Below are 23777 nucleotides of genomic sequence, written 5' to 3'. Positions count from 1 at the left end.
TATTTTGAATCTACTACTTAGTTGCTAAAATTTTAGCGTCTTAAACACTGATTCATCTAGGGTGGTGAACAGTATCTTTCTGGGCTCACCAAACATCTTGGCTGTTTAATCGAAGTTATGTAAACCAAGCGAGGTTTGTGGTAGTAGTTCATGGTTGTGTGTTCATCTTTTCTATTCCTCTAAATCTTGAGTTGCGCTTGTTCTTTATGATGCTTTTTTACTATTTTCGACAGAGTAATACTGTCAACACTATGACTTTATTGATTTAGGTTTGTGAAGATTGTTGAATTCCATAGTTTATATCACGGACTGCGGTTAGATAACCTTTGAAAATCAAGAATTACTGGACAGTTATTTCCTCTTAGTATAGTAGTAATATTAGCTTAATCCAATTTTCTTCCTCTTAATTTTTTATTTCTGTGTGGGGACGGTAAGCATAGGTTACTTTAAAATGTTATACATTTATGTCAGTTTTTACGTTATTAATTCAGTTTATGGAATTAATGCATTTAATATTACACACTTGTTTTGTTTTGCGAAACTAAACACTTTTTCATAAAACAATTTTCATCTCGTCTACTGTTGAATAACATGTTATTATGTTATTTTTACTTAAAATTCAACGATCAGTGTATTTGACTTTCGTTTACTTCCCCTTGTTCAAATTCATTATTCGCTTTAAGCGATGTTAATAAATTACACGTTCTCATACTTTTATTCTTAAAAAGAGAGTGATTTTACTATTTTCTGAAATAAACGCTTATGACTAGTATCTCTAAAAAAAACTGTAGCTTTAATAAATTAATTAGAGAATAAAATGTCATATTAGTCTGATTGTTTTTCAGCTTTAACATTATTGATTGGGAACTTGATAGTTTGTTTTGCTAAGATTGTAGTAATTTCGATGGAATGTTGCTCCCTTTTAAACTATTGAATACGCGGACCTGTGTATGCTTTGATTCAGTGTTTCACTTCCTAAGTTTACATTGTAGAAAGTGTTGAAAATCATTTTATCTGTGAGAAATTGTCATAACCTGCCAGTTCTTTTCAGACACTAGTTAATTTTATTCTACTGTTTTATTTTCTAGAGCTCTGTTGAACAACCACATACCGCAAATGATGTAACGCATGAAAACAAACCCAAACAAGAGAATGGAGTAATAACTATTTGTCCAAAAGTTACACCAAACTCTGAAAATCAACTAAGTGTAGATAATGGAACAAAACATTCATCCCAGACTAATAATACCACTGCTACGAATAAACTTTTAAATCATGATGCAGACACTGATGATATAAGCAAAATTAGAACAAATAAAACAACTCCTCTACGAACAAATGATGGGATTGGATCAAAACAACACACTCCTACCGTTGCTTCAACACCATCAGCATATAATTGTCCTGCTGAAAGTAATAAGCCAGATGTTGATGTAGTCGCACATCAACAATCTCATGATAATTATCATGAAGTTAATAAACCCTATCGTATTCATTCCTCACAATCGAAAAGTCTTTTTAATTCTGACGGTGTTCATGAAGATGTCACATCTTTAATAAGTAAGACAAATGTACCTAATCATACAGATTATACTTATCCATCGTCTATGGATTCTACTTCATGTGTGCAAAACAAAGGATTTGCTATTCCTTCTTCTCCAACTCGAATACATAAAGCATTGCCAGCATTTCATTTCCCACTTGGGACTACTCGAATGTCTAATGAGGAAATTAACACAGAATTAGAACGTGTTAAACAAGAACTTAACCAATTTATTGATTCATCACTAAATTCTGGGAAATATTCTGATCCGTTAATTTCTCATTCATGTTTTGGACAAGTTGCAAAGGTACGAATGGCTTTTTAAAAACAAAGTTTCGATTTCATGTATAGATATATTTTTCTCTTTTCTTTTTTATTACTAATTTTACACATTGAGTTTTCTGTAGAATCCTGATTAGCTAATATCACTTTTAAAATTAATTAATTTGTTTATTGGCTTCCTGTTCAAAAGCTTTTTGTTATCGACTAAAGAATTGTTATTTTAGAAATTTCACAGGTTGAAATCATGAGTCAGTTGAAGCTAGACCACCATTGAAAACCTGGAAGCACTGGACGGCCGTTTCGTCCTTGCATGGGACTCCTCAGCAGTGCGCATCCATGATCCCGCACCACGCGGGGCTCGAACCCAGGACCTACTGGCTTCGCGCACGAGCACTTAACCATTAGACCACTGAGCCGACATCCAACGGTGTTAATGTCTAACTTCAACCAATCCACGAAGTTGCGCCACCGTACACCATTGTCTTCAGTGAGTTGTTATCTCACAACAGACCGGTTGAACTCCACTGGTAACGGCTTCTTACTAGAATTCCAGTTTTTTCTTGAAGTCAGTCACTAATGAGCAGTTGATTATTATCAGAATGGGTTTTGTGGAGAGTTTTAGAAATTTCACAGGTCTAGCTTCAACTGACTCATGATTTCAACCTGTGAAATTTCTAAAACTCTCCACAAAACCCATTCTGATAATTGTTATTTTAGTTGAAACTCAACTTTTACGACAGTGATTGATAGTCTGTTTTTTCACGGTTTCCACCACGGACTGATCTTAATTAGTCAAGGATTGTAAAGCAGGAAGCACTGCACAGTTGCTTTGTCCTAGTATAAGACTCATTATTTGTATGCATGCACACTCTCCGTGATTGGTTTGGGGTTTAATCCCATATTTTAACAGGCCGTGGATGCGCAATACTACGTAGTCTTATGATAGGACAAAACTGCTCTCCAGTGTTCCCTAGTTTATAACGGTTGTTGTATTAAAATCAGTCCGTAATGTAAACTATTAAAATTCAGTAATTTTCACAAACCCTCATAGTTCATTTTTTGTTTTAATGGAAAATGTAACCACCTCTCATCTCCCTGCTTCTGGTTCAGTTTAGTAAACCTTCTCCATATTCCTCAGTTCATGCTTTTTTATATAGAGAAGAGAAATAGACTTGAATAGCATTATTTTATTTATTTAGTGTTATTCATTTGACTTTGAATACTGATTGAAAACATTCATTGCTTTATTGTCTAATAATTGTAATATTGATAGTTAACTTAATCGTCATTCACTGGGCAAGTGTAGAACCATTGTGGTATTATATATTCTATTTTACCATGTAACTATAAAGCCTATTATTTGATAGTGAATAAAACAACTGAAAACACAATAATTAACGTCTTATTTTACATTATTACTGCCATGATTGACTGATGGTATTCTTTCTCTGGTGTTGTTATAGTTTATCATCGCCTAGTTTGACTGTAGAGAGTTTAGTGACGGATTATGTTGACCACATTGCGTATATTAAAAATCGCATCGTCTTTATTTAGTTGTTCACCTATGAAATTCCGACATAGATCTAGAGAGCAGGTAAGATATCCATCTGAATATCGAAAGGTAGGTATGCTGCATAGCACTCCTCTCTTTGAAATATAAATAATAAAAACTGATGAGACTGACAGATTTCACGTTTTTAGTCATAGCAGTCTTCAAATTATTATTATTGTTATTATTTAAACACATAAATATTGGTACGAAGGGGCACCGAATAGATATGTGCTACAGAAGTCTCTTGATTTGTTTGTGAGCTGTAATACTCCCCGGGGAACCAAATCGAAGCAGGTGGTTTTCTCAAGGGGCCACACCCCTAGCCTTTGATCTAGAGGTCTAATCCACAAGGCAGTGGAGCAATGTAAGGAGATGCAGTCTCATGATAGCCGGTGACCAACGATTGGTTAATACACCAATTGTTCCCTCAGGATTCTTGAGCCCATGTGCACCATTGGTTTGAAATCAGGTTTTTCCAACTCCCCTAGGTGGACTCTCCGTATCTGCCAACCCGGTTGAAGCACGGACATTCGCTTTTCGTCCTCTCGATTTCGTAAACAACACCGCCACGAGAAGGCAGTGAGTAGGACTTCCCTGACAGTGGTTGTATGCACGTGGTCATATGAGAACATTTTGACAGAGAGAGGGTTGACTCTCTCCACTCTCGGCCGTACCAGGGTATTTGGGGGCTTATGATAAAACTATTTTAAGAAACGTTGAGGCTAAAAGTAGAACACCAGGAAAATACAATCAATCGGTTGATGAAACTGAATCTTTATCACTCGTGGTTGGTGGGATATGTTTTGTGTATATGTGTATGGAATGCTCTTCTCTCCCTCTAAATGCAAGCTGCTGCTTCAAGACTGGTCTGCGTCAACACCTGAACTAAGAATAGGGAGTGAAGTGGTCGAACTCGTTGACAACTTCACTTATCTTGGAAGTCTGGTCATCCCTAATGGGTTGGTGTCTGACGAAATCTCAGCACGGATTCGAAAAGCCCATTTGGCTTTTGTCAACTTACGTCATCTATGGCGAAGGTGAGATATCCGTCTATCAATTAAGGGACGAGTATATTGCGCGGCAGTTCGTTCTGTTTTACTTTACCGCAGCAAAACATGGCCATTAAGAGTAGAAGATACTCGTAAGTTACTAGTATTTGACCACTGATGCCTTAGAAATATTGCTCACATCTGCTGGGATCACCGATTAAGTAATAGTGAGGTTAGACGCAGGGTATTAGGGAAGGATGGTAAATCAGTTGATGAGGTTGTTAATCTTCATCGACTGAGATGGTTGGGTCACGTGTTACGTATGCGTGAACACCGATTACCACGATGTGCAATGCTAACCGGTGCTGGAGATGGTTGGAAGAAAGTTAGGGGTGGTCAAACCAAAACGTGGCATCAGTGCTTGAGGTCACTAACTTGTAGTCTGAGCCATGTTGGTAGATGCAGACTACTTGGTTGGGGTCCGCGTGACTATCGTAACCAATGGTTGGAGATTATTGGTGACATGGCTGAGAATCGATCATAATGGCGTCGGTGTATACACTATCTGTCTTACCTTAAACTAAGAGATTAAAATCGCTTCATATCTTCCTACGAACTGATTCTTTCTTCCTGTACTATATCCTTATTGCGATCTTTCTTTTATATATTACCGCCTCTGAACTAACTACTTTTATGAATCCGGTGTCCATCTTGTTGTGTTAATGAGGTATGGCAACTTGGACCGATGCATATATGTGCCTGGTCCTACGTTGTAGCTGATTGACTGACTGATACACCATCTACCCAAACATAGGAAAACGTTCTGCATTAGAATCGGTTGGGGGGGGGCAAATGAGACATTGGATCAATTCATGAAATAATCATTTGTTGCGTCGGAGCGTGTCAGTAAATGTAGACTAGCTGATGTTGATAGACATCTAAAGTCATGCCAACTCCCTGGCATGTGTCATTTTATCAGGTACAAACCATCCCCTTCATTCTTATTTTTCTCCTTGTATATCTTCTGGTAGAACGAGACGTAATTACATTAAAATCCATGCACGCAAGCAAAAGTATAAAAGTTCTATGATACCTTACCTAGCGAATATACTCTGTGACGAACAGGTTGCTAAAGTTAACCTAATCAATGACCTGCATCCTTAACATGTCTCTAATTTGGAAAGTTGTACAGCTTTTCAGATATTTTTAAACATTTTTTCCTTTCTTTTTTGTCTTTGTTTTTTTGTAAAAGAAACTTGTTGAAGTACCTTGTGCTGAGAATTCTATGTTGTACCAATATATAATATTGAATAAAGCCATTAATAATAATAATAATAATAATAATAATAATCATGATCAATGGGTAGGCATAAACATGTACTTAGTAAACTAGTTACATTGTTATTATACTTTGTCAGCAAGAAAATTAACCGCTCTTGTACAATTTATATTTTTCTTTTACAAGGGAATACATTATAATGTCAAGTGTTAATCAGCAATCAAGCGCTTCTATATCTGTTTATATATTTGAATTCTATAATTCTTATTTGGTCTCATCTATCATCACAAACATCCATATTTTGTTCCTGATATTTCTAGGTACTTAATTGTCCACTTTATTGGAAACATGCAATTTATATGAATGCTGGTGGTACACCAGATCGACAACCAGTCACCTTGTCAAACTTATTGAAATCATGGTCTCAGTAAGTTAAAGGATTTTTTATTTGGAGGACGAAAAACGACATTTTTCTTAATCTGATTCACACATTTTTTTGTTTTTTGAGAGATAAGAAATTATTACTTGTTACATATTAAAAAAACATTGCATTCTTGAAATCAATATTCTGTTGACAATAAACACATTCACAAACAACATACGCAATTGAACACACTCATTTACATTAAATTTCTTAGTTTGTTTACAGCAATTTTTCTTGATTTTATAAATGTTTCTATGCTATTATTACTGTAACCTACGTCATGTGCACATGTTTGAGATAGTTTATTTACAGTGTCATTTATACTTTTCAATACGTGTTGACGTAGTTAAATACTAGTATAGAGTAAAGGATTGTAGAGGTTGTAGGGTTTTCATAGTTTATATCACGAAATAATCTTAGCTAGACTACCGAAGTTTCTGGGTTTAATTCCCGATGGGTCATGAATGTGTACAGCTGAAGGGTCCTCCTTTGGGACGAAATAACTTCAATGGTTTCTGGTTTTTGATGATCTGATTAAGAATAGTGGATAGTCGCTATTGAAATTTTCTTATCAACTTATTTTAAAAGAACATAGTTAATTTGGGTAGTAGTGTTGTTCAGTTGGCTCTTTATTTCAATATAATGAGACCATCAGTCTGGTTTTAGGGGGAAACTAATCGACTTTGTGCCGTATGCGAACGTTGAGGATGAGTCTGTTCTTACCGTCACCGTCGAAAATTTCTGTTGAAATAATTCCTATTTTGTTACATGTGTATTATAATTTCAAATTGAATTTTTCACAACGAATTTCCTTAAACCGTGGCTAGCGTTTTAGTATTTTGCTGTTTCACCTTATATTGAAAATGTGTTTATATGTAGTGATTGCTAGCCTAGTTAATCGTTTATGATACCACTTATGAGCCAGAAACTCAATATTTGACTTTACGATTAGCTGGAACTATGTAAAAACAATCAATCAATATTCAATTTTCAAGTTAGTCCCTCTTATTATCAAGTTGTATCAGAGATTGATCATTTAGTTAATGAGAAATCAATACTTGTCGACCATGTTTGTTAAATAATATAATTATATCACGGGTTTAAGCAGCAGTCTCTGCATCAGTAGGCCTCAAAATATACAAGGGGAAAACCAAGGTCCTCAAATTCAAAACGGAGAACAGCAATCCAATCACTCTTGATGGCGAAACTCTGAAAGATGTAGAATCCTTCACATACCTGGGAAGCATCATCGATGAACAAGGAGGTTCAGATGCAGACGAGAAGGCGAGGATTGGCAAAGCAAGCGCCGCATTCCTTCAACTGAAGAACATATGAAACTCAAAACAGCTGTCAACCAGTACCAAAGTCAGAATCTTTAATACCAACGTCAAGACAGTTCTATTGTATGGGGCTGGAACTTGGAGAACTACAACCACCACCATCAAGAAGGTACAAGTATTTATAAATGGTTGTCTACGCAAGATACTCAGCATCCATCGGCCAGATACCATCAGCGACAGCCTTCTGTGGGAGAGAACAAACCAGCTTCCAGCTGAAGAGGAAATTAGGAAAAGACGATGGAAATGGATAAGACATACATTACGCAAATCGTCAAACTACATCACGAGGCAAGCCCTAACTTGGAATCCTGAAGGGAAGCGGAAAATAGGAAGTCCAAAGAACACATTACGTCTGAAAATAGAAGCAGATATGAAAATGATGAATAACGACTGGAAGGAGCTGGGAAGGATTGCTCAGGACAGGGTTGGATGGAGAATGCTGGTGGACGGCCTATGCTCCTTCACGAGGAGTAACAGGCGTAAGTAAGTAACGGATTTAATAAAATTTGATATATGAATAGGAATCAAGTTTTCGACCTAAATAATATTACACCTATGTGCTATTGGATGTGATCTAGACTAGTTTCGGATTAGAAAAACATATAACTTTCTGTCTTCAAGTGGTGAGTTAGTGGTTTTATAACACTTAGCCTTTAACTGTTAGATCGATCGACTATGTAGAATTATTAACTCAAACAGTTAAAAGTGTAGCTAGAAGCCGAGTATATTAACGTACGGGTAAATTACAAATGAGTTACATTCATAATAGACAGTCATCTGAATTAATAAGTGCTCTAAGCTTTGAAAAATCCAGGTCACTTGTTTATTGGAAATAAAATGGGTCTCAATCTATAAGATGTTTGGAAGGGGTCATATTTGAGTATGATTAAAACATTGAAATAAAGATAATACTACAGTACTCTTTTCTACCTACTTTGTTGTTTTATATTATTTTGTTTTCAAAAAGAACAAAAGCTTGCTAAACGAGTTTCACCATTCTCTGTTGTCATTTATTCAAATGAATAGTTTGTTAATCTAATGACATTATTTCCACGTCTTCTTTGTTTAATTATGTACAATAAATTACACAGTTTACAGACTTTGTAGTTGAAATTTAGTAGAAGCTTTTGGTGTTGTATTCTTTGAGATAATTTAAATGTTCATTTTTCATTATATTTCTGTGGCTGATGAAACTGTCCAGTACGATAGTGAAAGCCCTTAAACCAATGCATTTAGCTCAATGAACACATCACCTGTGCTGTAAATCATCGTTATTAATGATAAGTGAAATGAACCATCTATATATCTCATGTGTGTGAAAAGATTGATATCACACATGACATTTTGTAGAATTTAATCACCCCTTTATGGTTGCTATTTTTTGTCAAACTTGAAAAAAACTAGTACATATATTTATAAAACTTACTAACAGTACACCATTTATCGATTGACCTTTACTAATTTGGTTTATCATGCCGTGCGATTTTTGTTTTTTATTTCAGTACACTGAATACTTGTCCAGATGAAGCTTCGAAATTTGTTCATCTACTTACACATGGACGAGCTACCTTTTTAGTACAATCTGATTTTAATACACTCATACAAGTAAGAGCGAACGATAGATGTGTTCTTTTTTGTCTTTCGGAGGTAGGGGTACTCACTTTTTAATATCATCTACTGTAAGATTTTTTTGGAAAAGAACCTTATTTAGGACTGTTCTGTCATCATAGTAGTTTTGACAAAGAGAAGAAGAGTATGAGTTTTTGATTCATAATTCAGTTTTTCATTGTTATGACTATTGTAAATATACACATATACACTGGAGGAGTTGACTATATATATAATTCTAATGTACAGATAAAGAGGGTATATTTACAATGGTCGGGGATGATTGTCAACATGCCTTTGACCTAGGTTGTGTTCCAATTGGCACTTGTCATAAAGTGTACTCGAAGTTTTGAAGGTACTAGTGCATCACTCAGCTCTACAGTCTGAGACGTCACTACTGACCTGTTCGGAGTGCGATCCGAATACAACAGGTGGAATGTACTGATGAGTCCCAACTAGAACAAAGTCTAAATCTAGGTTTTCTTGCTAATTGCCTTTATAATCACTTTGTATCAAAACATAGTACATACAATATTAAGCCATTTAGACTGGTGGTCACATTACTACTTGGTAGATAAGATTCAACCAGCACCAATAATTAGACAAGTATGACAACCGATCACTATTCAGTGGTCAATCCGTATGCAAAGGTGTGTAGTGTTGGACTTATTTTACTTGTGGAAAGACTGGAGATTGAAATTCGTTATAAGATTACATTGTAACTTAGTAGTATACTAGTTGAGAGATCACAGTAATTTCAAGGTTTTCAGTATTAGCATTAAAGAAGTCATGGTGCTCACTAATAATAAACAAAAATTATTTATCGTGCTATTGTGATGTGTATTGTTTTTTGCACCCATTGAGTTGTCTTGCACATCTGAATCGGAACAATCTGGATTATTGGGTATGCATAATCCATACGTTATTGTGTTAATCTATGGATATCCAGTGTATGTTCAATTTTTCTGATTTTTATTAAAATTACATCCCGGAAAAATCCATTAGATTGTTTCAAAAATGAAGTTTAGTCCATTTTCTTGGATAAAGTGTTGCAGAAGATCTAGCGGGAAGTATATTTAACGGTTATTATGATGAATTTCTCTCAGTGATATAAAGGCATTTACTTTTAACGTATACTTAACGGTGTGATACTCCAATGTTAGGATATTTGTCAAATTTTCAGTGTTATTATAGTGTAGGACAATGCATTACTTCCTCAAATTCATAAGAACGTATATTTAAATCTGAGTCAGATTATAACTTGCTGGTTTGAGCTAACGAACATGGAAATAAAGTAAATGATGAAATTTGAACTTATCCTCTGTGCACATAACCTTATTTTCCATAGCTTTGTCGATTATTTAATTTTCCTTTTTTCATTCAGGATATTTTAGAGAGTCATCCTGGCTTAGCGTTTTTAGAAGCAGCGAAAGATTTTCATTCCCGTTATGTGGCAACCGTTGTAGCACGTATCTTCTTCAATGTGAATATTTCATGGTCTGGTCGTATTTCTTTAGGTGAATTAAGACGAAGTAATTTTCTTCCTGTGTTAGCCAGTCTTGAAAATGAAGATGATATTAATTTGGTGACACAATATTTTTCTTATGAACATTTCTATGTTATTTATTGTAAATTCTGGGAGCTAGACGAAGATCATGATTTGATCATCAGTCGAAGTGATTTAGCACGACACAATAATTATGGTAAGTTTACACCACATTGTTTGTTACGTATTATATTTTTTCTTTATTAATTTCTTTGGTTTTAACCTTAATTTAGCTGCTGAGTATCGTTTGAATAGGTAGCTTGGTGGAGCAAATAAAGTATGATTCATTTTTATTCTTTAACATTTTTGTGTGTGAGTTAAGATATTGCCGGGTCTCCCAAATCAAACCAAGTGGTTTTCTAATGAAATCTCTGTTGAAGATTTTTACCTTATGATCTAATCTACAAGGCAATAGAAGAACGTCGGGAACTGTGAGTCATATGATGTCACTCATTCATTAAATACTATGAATAGCCTTCACGCTTAAACTGTATGATTTAAATTCAACTGTACCATATATATATATATATATATATATATATATATATATATATATATATATATATATATAATGGTAATTTATCAATTAACCTGTGTATTTTTATTGGTCTTGTGCTGTTCCACTAATAACAATCTTCTATTAAAGCGTAGTAATGTTCATGGATATCTCTCTCTACTAGTGTTATACTTTTAATTTCAACTCGTGTTTAATTTTCCATAATTTGTTTAGATATTTTTCGGTGATAATAATTTGGTATGTGTTTATCGTTTTTCTTTATAAAAATATCAATAACTTAAATTATAATGGTCTGATTTTCAATACACTCGATTTACTTATAGTGACTAAGTCATGATAGATTAATTAATTCACCCGGTAATTGATTATGAGCCACCATACTTCATGTATGACACTATCATGTTGACTAAACCGAAGTAGCTGGGTTACCGTTTGAACTTAGGACTTAGCGGCTGAAATTTGAACACCAAAACTCACTAAACCACGGTTCTGCTAGCTTGTATACCTCCGAAAGAATATGATTCCCAGCTAGAAGTCAAGTAAGATCAATCCTAATCACTATTATATGTGTTACCTATTTTTCAATGAATCTTTTGAATTCCATTTGGCTCTAGACATCCGAATACTGATCAAGTTGTTGAAATAAGATCTAAATGCGTAGAAATGTTTGTATATCTGGTTTGTTTTCTTTCTTTTTTACATAAACGACTATTTTATTTGGATAAGTTTCCACTTTGTTTATTTCCATGTTTAGTCATTTACTTGTTACCTTTCAATGCATTTACATATACATATTTTTACAGCTATCTCAGAACGTATGATAGACCGAATATTTAGTGGAGCTGTAACAAGGTGAGATATTTTGAAAGGGAAAATAAATTATTACGAATACGTTTATTATTATTATTATTCTATGTAAGTAGTAGTAGCTTGCATTTGTCAATTCCTCTACCTATTCTTGTCATATTCTGATGAGCAGGAGCAATGTGATCAAAACCGAGTGGGGAGGGGGGTACATACTAAAACACAATACAATAGCCTAATATGTGTTCCCTACCCCTATACACATATGTTTTTTTATCTCATAGTTTATTTCTTTCTTCCTCTGTTGAAAAATTCCACATCCTAGTCATTATTCAGTATAATTATTACATGAAAGAATTTTCCTTTTCTAAATTTAGCAATAAGATATATATATTCTCTTTTTTGCTATTGTTTTCCCATTGCATATCCGATTGGGATTACATGACTTTGTATCAATAATTGATATGAATCGAAGTAAACTTCAGATATGAATTGCAAATTTTCTTTTTCACGTCTAGGATTATTTCAATTTAGTAGACGAAATTGATTCAGAGAATATCTGTCTTTTTTGTACTTTGGTTATATCTGTTTATCTGTGTGTACGTATTGGTGGAAGTAAGTAAAGATAGATAGTTATCGAGATACCAATGTAAATTTTTTCTAAAGGAAAATGGGTTTTTAGAATTCGCGTTTTCTAATGGAGTTAATTTGCAGTGGTATCATGTCAATCACTTAGTGCTATGATGATTAGAGTATGGCGATCACGGTGTTTCACTAGACTTTTATGGATTATTTTATTAAAAAACCGTTTGTGACCAAATGTTTATCATTTAGATAGCTGGTGTTCACATTTTTTCGATTTGACGAGTTTTTCATCATGAACTGGGAAATTATCGAAAACTAAGGAACGGACTGAACGGCTATTTTTATTCGAATTCTATTACTTGACTCGGTGTGTCCGTGACTATTCCATGTATGGTTGTATCCATGAGTCGATTAAAGCTAGACCACCATGGAAAACCTGGAGGCACTGGATGACCGTTTCGTTTTACTATGGGACTCCTCACTAGTGCACATCCACGATCGTCATATGCTCACTAGTGACTGGCTTCAAGGGGTTTTTCCTGGAGTTATAGTGAGAAGTCGTGACCATCGGAGCTTAACCGTGTCCATTGTGAGGCAGTTACTCACTGAAGACAAAGGTGAACGGTGGCGCAATATCCTGGATTGGTTGAAGTTAGACAATAACACTGGTGAATATCGGATCAGTGGTCTAGAGGTGAAGCGTTCTCGCGCGAGACAGAAGGACCTGGGTTCAAGTCTGTCTTGTGGGATCATGGATGCACACTTCTGACGAGTCCCATATTAGGACGAAACGACCGTCTAGTGCTTCCAGGTTATCAATGGTGATGTAGCTTGAATCGACTCATGAATTCAACTATTAAATTGCTACAATCTCCACAAACATCCATTCTGATAATATTCCATGTATAATCAAACTAATGAACTTCAAGTATTGGATGTGTTCAAACTGTCACATTTGAAAAAGCAACACGAAAGTAGTAAATCTTGAGAGATTTCAAAATCGATACAAGAATCCCAACCACTGATTTCTGTTACCTATTGAGTACTTTTCTCAAGAAGTGTACATCTCATTAAATGATTCGAACTGAAAGTCGTTAATGTCATTAAACTTAATCCTGCTATAATGTTTCAATTTATTTTCTAATAAAATACTGAAATGATCTTAGTCATAAAATTGACCCAATAATGTTCAAATATATTGAACCTTTTTTCTTAACTTTACTAGCACAGCTTCAGTTAGTCATAGATATCCATTTTATCATACACACAGGATTATTCATTGAGTAAATTCATTTACTGATATGACCATAGACTGATGTAAAGTCGAACTAATGAATCGATTTATTCTTTTTCGTTTATTATAATCATTATGGTAAAATTCATTTATTGATAGTCATAAATATGTAACGTATTTCTATAACTAGTGAAAATTGTACAACTATTTTCCTTTAATACGTCTACCTCCTTGTATGAAAGTATTTGTATGTGTTACGCGCCTCTCTCTCTCTCTCTCTCTCTCTCTCTCTCTCTCTATATATATATATATATATATATATATATATATATATATAGTCTGTTTTTTGTTATTTTGATTGGAAAACTAGTGATTATTGGCCCTTCCCTTTTTTAATGTCATTTGGCTTGTTGTAATTTCATCTTTTCTCACTGATGGTTCCAACATACTATTTCTTGACTTAACAGTTAGTCACAAATACTTTAATCTAATTTTTTAAGCATTCCATATGTATTAGTGTCTTCTAATGACAATTAATGGAATTAAACCAATAAGGATGGTTTAACAGACATTATTGTAATATCTGCGGATTGTTTTCTGCATCAATACTTCTTTCAGTTCATCACTTGTACCGTGTTGTGCACAGTAAAACAAAAATGCATATAATATACAAAAGTGATAAAAGTACTTGATTTGTTGTTTGAATTGCTACGGATATGCGTAATAGTTGTCCTTACTGAAAATCAATGCAATTTACAATAGAACAAAATCTACAAGAAGACAAATGAAAATCACAATACCTGTGAAGATAATCAATCTCAAACAAGATCAATAAAAGGAATTAATTTGATACTTTTGAAATAATTAAGAAACCTAACTTTATATGAAGTAGACGTTGGGGATGTCGTCCGAAACGACAATGAATGCTCCACAGTTAAACCATCTAGATTAAGGCCCCCAAACGCCCTGATACGCGCAACAGTTGTGGGAGTCAGCTCTCCCTCTCGAAATGTTCTCACCTGACCACGTGCATACAACCACTACCATAGAAGTCCTACTCGCTACCTTCTCGCAGTGGGGCTGTTGTTTACGAAATCGAGAGGACAAAAAGCGAATGCTCGGCGCTCTAACCGGATTGGTAGATACGGATCTACCTATTGGAGTTGGAAAAACCTGATTCCAAACCAGTGGTGCACATGGGCTCAAGAATCCTGAGGGAACAATTGGAGTATTAACCAATCGTTGGTCACCGGCTACCATGAGAATACATCTGACGTTGTTCCAATGGCTTGTGGATCAGATCTTCAGGTCGAATGGCCCGGGTGTAACCCCTTAAGAAAACCACTCGGCCAGTATCTCAGCCCTCACACAAATTGAATGATTTATGCGTCGCATATCTATTTGCTGCCTTCTTGTACCAATATTTATGTGTTTAAACAATGATAAAACTCAATAACACCAAATTTATCCATTTAAGCTTCAAATATTATACATTATCTCAGAATAAAATGTTTCAATAATAGCCCATGGAATCTCAAAATAAACTCACTTATTTAATCCCATGATTTGTAAGTTTTGTATTATGTCTTAAATATATATGTCTTTAGATGCATTTTCCTATAAATCCTCCCACACCAATATTTCAGTCATTTAAGATATTTAAAGGGTAGAAGAACTGTGATAGCCGATAAGACATTGACCGAAATTCGATTCACATTACATAGTTTAGTTATTAAGAGCTTCAATGCAGTAAACAACAAGCTACTGTTCCATTTATTCAACTGATATTTTACCATTATCAAAGTATGTATGTGCTTTTCATTTATTAAAGCAATATATGTATTATTTTTCTCAATATGATTTATAATACTAAAATTTAATTGTATTTTCAACAAGATTTTTCTCTATACGATCGTATTCTTTTTTTCAGAGGAACAGCTTTTAAAGAAGGTGTTATGACTTATCCAGATTTTGTTTGGTTTCTATTGGCTGAAGAAGATAAACATCATCCTCGGAGGTAATCACTTATATTATGCCTAACTATACATCAAGTATTTCTCCAGTTCATGTTTTATAAAACAAATTGATTGCTTTCCTAATATTATAGATAAATTATTATTATTATTATTATTATAAATAAATAAATAAATAACTTCTACAGTCTTCCACTTTTCAAGTCCAAGTGAAGGCAGTGAATCTAAAAGAAATTTATTTTCATAATTATCCCATAAAGAGGAAAAAACGTATCAGTAGGATTTCGGGCTTCTTGGAAACTTATATATATATATATATATAAAGGAGTTTTCAAGATCTCTGGTTTGAATTTGCTTCACCTTCTAAAAATATTTAGTGCTAGGATAGCGGGATGTCTCAGAACATTTATATTTGTACTTTTTTAGAAGTGCTGTGTTCTTTGAGCTGATTGGTTTAGTTATGAATGTTTATTTGTCTTTCTAGACAATGTCATCTGAACATATTTCAAAACGAAGGTAACTATTAGAATTTCCTCGTAATTGGCTAACAAAAAATAACTTGTTCTGTTAACATTTTTCATATTTTTTTTAGTATTGAATATTGGTTTCGATGTATGGATCTAGACGGTGATGGTCTGTTGTCAATGTATGAATTAGAATATTTCTACTCGGAACAATTAGCTCGAATGGAAGAAATGGGGATTGAACCTATATCATTTGAAGATTGTTTATGTCAATGTTTGGATATGGTGAAACCAGCACTTACCGATAAAATTCGACTATCAGATATGAAACAATGTCGTCTATGTCATATATTTTTTGATACATTCTTTAATTTACCAAAATATTTACAACATGAACAACGTGATCCATTTGCTAATTTACGTGTAAGTTATACCAAAATCTTATGTAATTAGTTTTCCAAATGATTGTTCCTGAAATTCGATTATTGTAAAACAATGAGTTTAATTCAGATGACACAAATGTTTAGTTAGTCAGTCAGCCAGCTACAACATAAGATCAGGCACATATATGCATCAGTCCAAGTTGCCATACCTCATTAGCACAACAAGATGAACACCAAATTCATAGAAGCAGTTACTTCAATGGTAGTAATACATAAAATTGATTGCATATAAGGATATAATACAGGAAGAGAAAATTAGTTAGTAGAAAGAAAGGCATAAGTCAATTTTAGTATTGATCTATTGTGTAGTTTTTATCAGTAGTTCAACACCTTACGCAGCATAGTTCGAAACCGTTTATTATTTTTTTATAAAGTTATGGATGTGTCAATTATTTTCAAACGATATCCTATGTGTTTGGTTTTGTTCACTACCACTGATTTTGTGGTTTCGTAATTGTTTACTTTTTATCCTAGCATTTTTTTCTCAATATGCTATTGATGATGTAAAGTGTGACAAGTGTGGTCGATCCACTCTCGTCGTGCCACGCTCAATGTCACCATTGATTGTTAGGTTTATCACTGCGTTGCGTCATTAGTCTAAGACTAAGAATTTTGTAATCTAATTTTAATTTACAAGATTTTTATGTAGCTTTTACTATTAGACTGATTTGAAGTAGGTTAAATCATTCCTTCAAATGATATCTGTGTTATTCAAGATGTTTAGCGTTATATTACTTAATCATAGATTCGAACTCCTCTCCTCTTCAGTTTAGTTTTAACGAACGTATAGTATCACTAATACTCATATTAGAGTATGACTCGAAGCCAATCAAACAAATCTCTGTACATTGTAAATTAATTGATTTTGTGAAATCAAGAATCATAGTTTTATAATCTGAATTCAAAATAAAACTCTAGTATATAATCCATTTCTAGAAGATGAACAATAACAAGGACAAACTTTCTAATATTTATGTCACTTCAATAGTTTTTTTCAATTAGTGGTTTAAATCAGTTAACTAGGATATCATAGTAGTAGTTGTTGTAGTAGTAGTATATCATTAGTGATGATTATACTTTCATAAAATATAAGCCAGAATATATTTTTATTTTTAGATGTTCACGAAAATAAATGAGAAACAAGTTAGTCTGACTTTTCCACTATGCTATAATCCATAACAGTTATATATATGATAGAATTATTACAACATTTTGTTGTGATGAAAGAAACAATTATTAATTATTTTTCTTTAAGAATGATGCATAAATGTTAATATTTACTGATTTTAACTAAAAAGATGGATCTTTTTTAAAAATCATAACAGGATATTGAAGAAGGACTCAATGAACTATCTGACTGGGATCGTTATGCAGCTGAAACCTATGAAATGTTAGTCAATGTTGAAGGTGGTGGTAATCCAGATGATGGAGTTGATGATGATGAAGACGATGACGAGGAGGAGGATGAAGAAGAGGAACAAGGTGGAGCTGTAGGTGATGAAGGAACTGGGAGTAATCAACAACAGAAAAACAACGATAGTAACAATGTAACTTCTCCCACTTCAACTGTTATTTCATTAGTAAATAAAAATGATAAAATCAATCGAAAAGATAATGTTGGATCATGTGGATTGGCTAATAAACTTGAGTCTATCGGTAATAGTGAATTGATCAAATTGGAATCAACTGTTGGAGCTGGGGAGTGAGTGAGTGAGTCTTACGTTGAATATTTGGGTTAATCAGAATTTGTTTGCCTGTTATTATTTTTTGCTTAATAAAATAGTTACTTAGATAGAAAAACAATTATTCACGACGGTTGTTTTGAGATTCATCAACTTGATTACATCTTTATGTGAGATTTGAAATATTTTTGAGTTCATCGATCCTTAGACATTTCTTTTTTGATCCATGTAACTGTTTCAACATTCTGATAAGTCTAACTGAACGCTAAAATCGGTTTCCTTAGTTTTTGTAATAACCCCAGGCTAAATCTAGATGGCAACCTGAACATGGGAGAAAAAGCACAAAGCGTGAAGAGAACGCTTTACTCCAAGGTTAATTAATATACAGAAAATTAAGCGTGTTTATAGTGTTTCAGATAGCCTTGGGCTTCTGGAGACATGCTAAGCATAGTAGCAGGATAGGTAGTCATACAATCAGAAATGCGACACGTTTCTCTGCATTCTGGATTTTTCCGAGACACTTTTATTCAACGCTGATTGGATAAAATGCTTCCCAGCGTCTTTACGACCCCTCTGGACTTTTTCGAATAATATTTTGCTTTACTAACGTAATAAATTAAAGCAGAGAATCGTGATTTTGATTTTATGTTGTTTTTCAGGACAATTCACTCTATTCTGTGATTTGTATTTGTTGAGTTTCATAAGGAAAAGGTATTTATAATCCATTTATGATGTTTCTTTCAGTGATGAGGTACAGATTCTAAACTATTTTTCTCCTGATAGTTGTCATGTTAGTTCACATAAATTTTGTCCTTAAACTAGTTTATTTTTTTTTCAAAAAAATTAAATGTTTAAACTTTTCCTATTCCTCAGGTCGTCTACACTTATGAGTTAAAGTTGGGAAATTGGAATTGATAAAAAACAAAAACAAACCAGCATTTCTATGGGAAGTTGGGATATATCACCACATCAATTGAATTTCTACCCGATCTTATCAGTCAGCAAATAATTTTTAATAACAGAGTGACCAGTAAATATTTGTGTACAATTGAGGGGGGGATGTTCCATTTAAGTTCTTCTCATTTTGTACAAAAAAAGCATATACATTCACTTTTTCCATCGTTTAATATGTTCTCGACATTCAGCTCTTAATTGTTTTTTTTTATTGACTATCGTTTTCGGTTGGCTTCATAGCATGCTCAATTTCTTTAAGATATTTTAGTCTCTACAGTCCTATACATCTTATTGTAGTTTTTTCTATGTGTCTGTGATAACACTTTCATTTTTAAGGAGAATTTAATCTCTTCAACGTTGATTTAAGATTGCCAACAAATTCTTTCAGTTCTGTTAATTTAAAACTTTTTACATTCGATGTTAGTGATCAGATTGTCGTTTTCGATTCTCTATCGTTTTCTGTTCCCTAAGATTTTGAATATGTGTATACTTTTAATCTTGGTGATTGTATGTATTAACGATTAAGAAATTCAAACTAGGGGTGACGAGAATGTTGTATTACGTTTACATGTGACACTGATTCTATAACAACAACAGCGACTGGAAAATAACAGAGTTTATCATGTTCATTGTTGTTTTGTATTTAAAACATATGTATTCACCATAATCATCTACCTGCAGATTTCATGATATCATTAACATCGTGAATAGTGTTACTACCTAAGATGGACAATTGTGGATAAAAATGACAATCATATTCGGTTCCGCGTGTACAATATACAAATAAACGCACATATACCAATATGTTGTAGTATACGGATACTAAACATTCAACTTCTCTTTACATTACTTTCTTCAACTGTGTTCACAATACTTACAATTTCGTCATCGTTATTGTCTGAATAATTTTGATCTCTCTATTCGAATTAACTAATTGCTATTCGTAAAAAACTGAAGTTTAGCCAAAAACCAGAATCGTTTGAAACATAAATGTTTGTGCCTTGAATAGACACTGTCTTCCTGATTTTCTTTTCTCTCCAAAAGTGAATTCAAGTATTCCTTTACTTTCTTGGCTCGTTATTTGTCTACTCATCGCAAAGCAGACACGTACATCGTAAATAAATCTGAGAAGTTACCTTTTTTGTATTTTGAAGTATATAAACTGTTATTATTCGTATTTACTATTATTATCATAAGCCCATGACCCAATTTTCCTATCAGACTTCTTCACAAAATTATTAAATTAATTTTTCAGTGCTTTCATCTTTGAGAAAGTAAATATACTGAAACGTTTGTCTACTTATTTGTTTGTTTTTCCGCACTGGTTGGTTACACACTTATTATTCATACGGATTGTTATAAATAATACAGTAGCGATGAAATTTGGTTATATAATAGTCAATAATAGACAAAAGGGGAGAGGATACGTGGAATTTCCAGCGATTCCAAATAATTTTTCAGTGAAGTCACACGAAATCAGCGAAAAAACGTTGACTGGTCGATTTCTATGGAAATATCTAAGAAAATAACACCTTACTTTTCTTAAACCTGATTGCACGATTATCAGATTTTACTATTAACTTCGATGTTTTCCCTGACCTTGAAATCACCTCTGACCCTATACATACCCGATAATGAAATCATAAAGCTGAAATTGCTACAAAAACATGCCCTCGACTAATTCTGGGCAAGAAAGTCAAGATGATGGAGTCCAGCATAGTTGCCCTCAAATGACCTGGTACGGCCGAGGGTGGGGAGTCAGTTCTCTCTCTCGAAATGTTCTCACATGACCACGTGCATACACCCACAGCTAGTAAAATAAACAAAAAATAAAAGGAATAGGAAATCTCCCATATAAATTTCCCGATATCAGTTGAAGTAGAATGTTTGCAACTGTAAAAAAGCGACACCACAGAAATGATCACATTTTAGATCTAAAAGAAAAATTCACGGGAATATAAATTCCCTACTGAATATTTCGTTAAAACACAAAATAGATGACCTAAACAGCTTAATCAAAAACGTCACATTGAACACGAATGGGACGTTGAGCCAACAGTAACTCCAGAAACATGTAAAATTATATAATTGCATAAATACTCGTACAAAAGATGCAAAAAGACATTACCTGCTTTAAGAAGCCATAATCACTCATGTGGCCTACAGCGTCCAGGCTGAAAGGAAACCCAAAGGCACAAAGAGCGAAAATGGGTATTGCGCCCCGTTAGTTGTGTCGTGTTTCAATGTCTTTCCAGGATAGCCAATCGGACGTGGATGGAAGGGGCTGAAGATTACCGATTTACGAGTAAACAGCGGAGTGCTTTGCCCCTTATGCAAATACTTCACAACATATCGTGTATAGTGTATTTAGTACAAGCCAGTAGGTAATTTCTTAATAGTATTACCAACACACATCAATAATATGACTCAAAGCCAAGTGCATAAACCGGTAATGCTTAGAAAACGAATTTCGAAACACATTACACAAGAGGTGCATACCTATACTGATAATATGGACCAGACGATAGATAAGTAGTCATCCCATCACTGAAACAAAAGTAGTAAAACTCAATATTCTCCTACGATTCCAGAGAAAGGTATAGTTATTTACCGAAGAAATGGTTGTAATTGGCTTTAAAAGGGATTTAGCTAAGTATTGAATACATTTTCCAATTGAAAATATTTAATAAGATTAAAAAAACTTGTTCATAGTCGAATGGAAATTTATTTGTGAGTACATAGATGACGAAATTACCACACTGACATGATTAATTTTTAATATTGTAATGTGACAATGCAAGATCCCGAAGTACAAGGGGAACATCAATCCAATCACACTTGATGGCGAAACTCTGGAAGAGGTAGGAACTTTCTCGTACCTGGTCATCATAATCGATGAACATAGGAGAGGCAAGGATTGGCAAAATAAGGGCAGCATTCCTACAGTTGAAGAACATATGGAACCAAAAACAACTGTCAAACAATATCAAAATCAGAATCTTCAGTACGAACGTCTAAACAGTTTTACTGTATGGAGCTGAAACTTGGAAAACTACCACAACCATCAAAAACTGTACAACTATTTATAAACAGATGTCTACCCAAGACACTCAATATCCGATTGCCAGATACCATCACTAACAGCCTACTGTGGGAGAGAAATCAGCTTCCAGCTCAGGAGGAAACTGGGAGAGACGTTGGAAGTGGATAGGATATATATTGTGGAAATCACCCAACTGCATCACGAAACAAGCGCTAACCTGGGATCCTGAAGGGAAACGGAAGAGAAATGCCAAGGAACATATTGTGTCGGGGATTCGAAGAAGAAATCAAAAGAATGAATAGCATCTGGAAAGGATTGTCCAGGACAGAGTTGGTTGAAGACTGCTGGTGGGCGGTCTGTGCTCATCCATGAGGGGTAACAGGCGTAAGTAAGTAATGTGACAATTAAGTTTCTCGGACTTATGTAATTATCAATAACTCATTAAGTTCACTTGACTAATACTAAATTTCATATTATAGTAACCATTATATCAAATTATTGATAGCAAAAAAGCCAAGTTGTTAACATTATTTTAATTGATAAGAATGTCAAAACATCACAAATAAAAAAGATGGAACCAAAATAAAGAATTAAATATTATTTGTACATGCTGAGGTCTACAGATAACTCAGGTTTTTGCTGTAAATAAATGTTAGATCTTTTCTGCATTAACAACACTTTTCTGATTTATATTTTACACAACGACCTACGCTGTCAATAGATTGACTCTATTCAGTTCCAGTTTGCTAATTCCATTACGTCCCATGGCCATGTATTATTATTACTACATATATCCAGTTGTTTTACTTCAAATTTGTCTTGCTGAATATCATGCTTCTCGTGAACTGGCCAACTCCTATTTTCTATCGTGTTGAGAATTATTGTTGAAGTATAGTGTACCAAGATATGGTGAGCAAGGACTTGACTGGTCAAATTGCAAGTGATATACGAAACTAATTATTTTCAATCATCCTAAGAAGGTTTAATTATATAAATTAGTAAGTCGTTTGTATCTATCGCTTATAGAGGATTGAAATTATAATTTTGTCAATATGTGTTCACATGATTAATTAATGTCAACTACTATTCAGTTTAATGTGTACATATCTGACTGTCAATCAATGTAAATCCCATAAAAATTAATGTATTTACATATTCATTTTGATTTATTTTAAATGTCAAATAAATCATTATCTACTGTCTTCATGTTCTTAATGACGCTATTCAATTCATAGTTTACAGTAATAACTATCAATATACATCCAATCGATACAGGTCAGTCATCCAGGCTATGGAGTTCGCATTAGAAGAATTCCAATCATTCATTACTAGGAATTACTGTAGACCCCAATAAATTCAAAGTTTAACAGTATCGAGCGTGAGTAGAGCACAGTTACAATATTATTCAATATTTTAGTTAAATACAGGTCGTTAAAAACAGTGGAAGTTGATTGTTGTAAGTCAACCATCTACATCTCTGAACCATATATATACTTCAAATTAAAGTAACAGAAC

At 33.8% G+C, this 23777-nt stretch overlaps 1 protein-coding gene across 4 annotated transcripts in view; it reads left to right on the top strand.

The window, feature by feature from the left end:
• PPP2R3A_1 (Serine/threonine-protein phosphatase 2A regulatory subunit B'' subunit alpha) overlaps positions 1 to 23718 on the top strand; it is a 42694-nt gene extending 18976 nt beyond the window's left edge. Inside the window, exons 2-11 of one of the 4 annotated variants that reach the window (XM_051214405.1) lie at positions 1089 to 1850; positions 5966 to 6072; positions 8912 to 9014; positions 10402 to 10720; positions 11884 to 11932; positions 15634 to 15720; positions 16269 to 16563; positions 17909 to 18293; positions 19139 to 22650; positions 22984 to 23718. In XM_051214405.1, coding sequence (XP_051067575.1) covers positions 1089 to 1850; positions 5966 to 6072; positions 8912 to 9014; positions 10402 to 10720; positions 11884 to 11932; positions 15634 to 15720; positions 16269 to 16563; positions 17909 to 18289 — 2103 coding nt within the window. In that variant the 3' untranslated portion in view covers positions 18290 to 18293; positions 19139 to 22650; positions 22984 to 23718. Of the gene's footprint in view, positions 1 to 1088; positions 1851 to 5965; positions 6073 to 8911; positions 9015 to 10401; positions 10721 to 11883; positions 11933 to 14056; positions 15721 to 16268 lie in introns of those variants that run through there. The other 3 variants (XM_051214407.1, XM_051214406.1, XM_051214404.1) reach the window with 3 other exon arrangements.
• The last annotated feature ends 59 nt before the right edge of the window (positions 23719 to 23777 follow it).

Source organism: Schistosoma haematobium, chromosome 2 (genome assembly GCF_000699445.3).
Source record: "Schistosoma haematobium chromosome 2, whole genome shotgun sequence".
NCBI classification, from domain to species: domain Eukaryota; kingdom Metazoa; phylum Platyhelminthes; class Trematoda; order Strigeidida; family Schistosomatidae; genus Schistosoma; species Schistosoma haematobium.
This window is presented reverse-complemented; position numbering and strand designations above follow the sequence as displayed.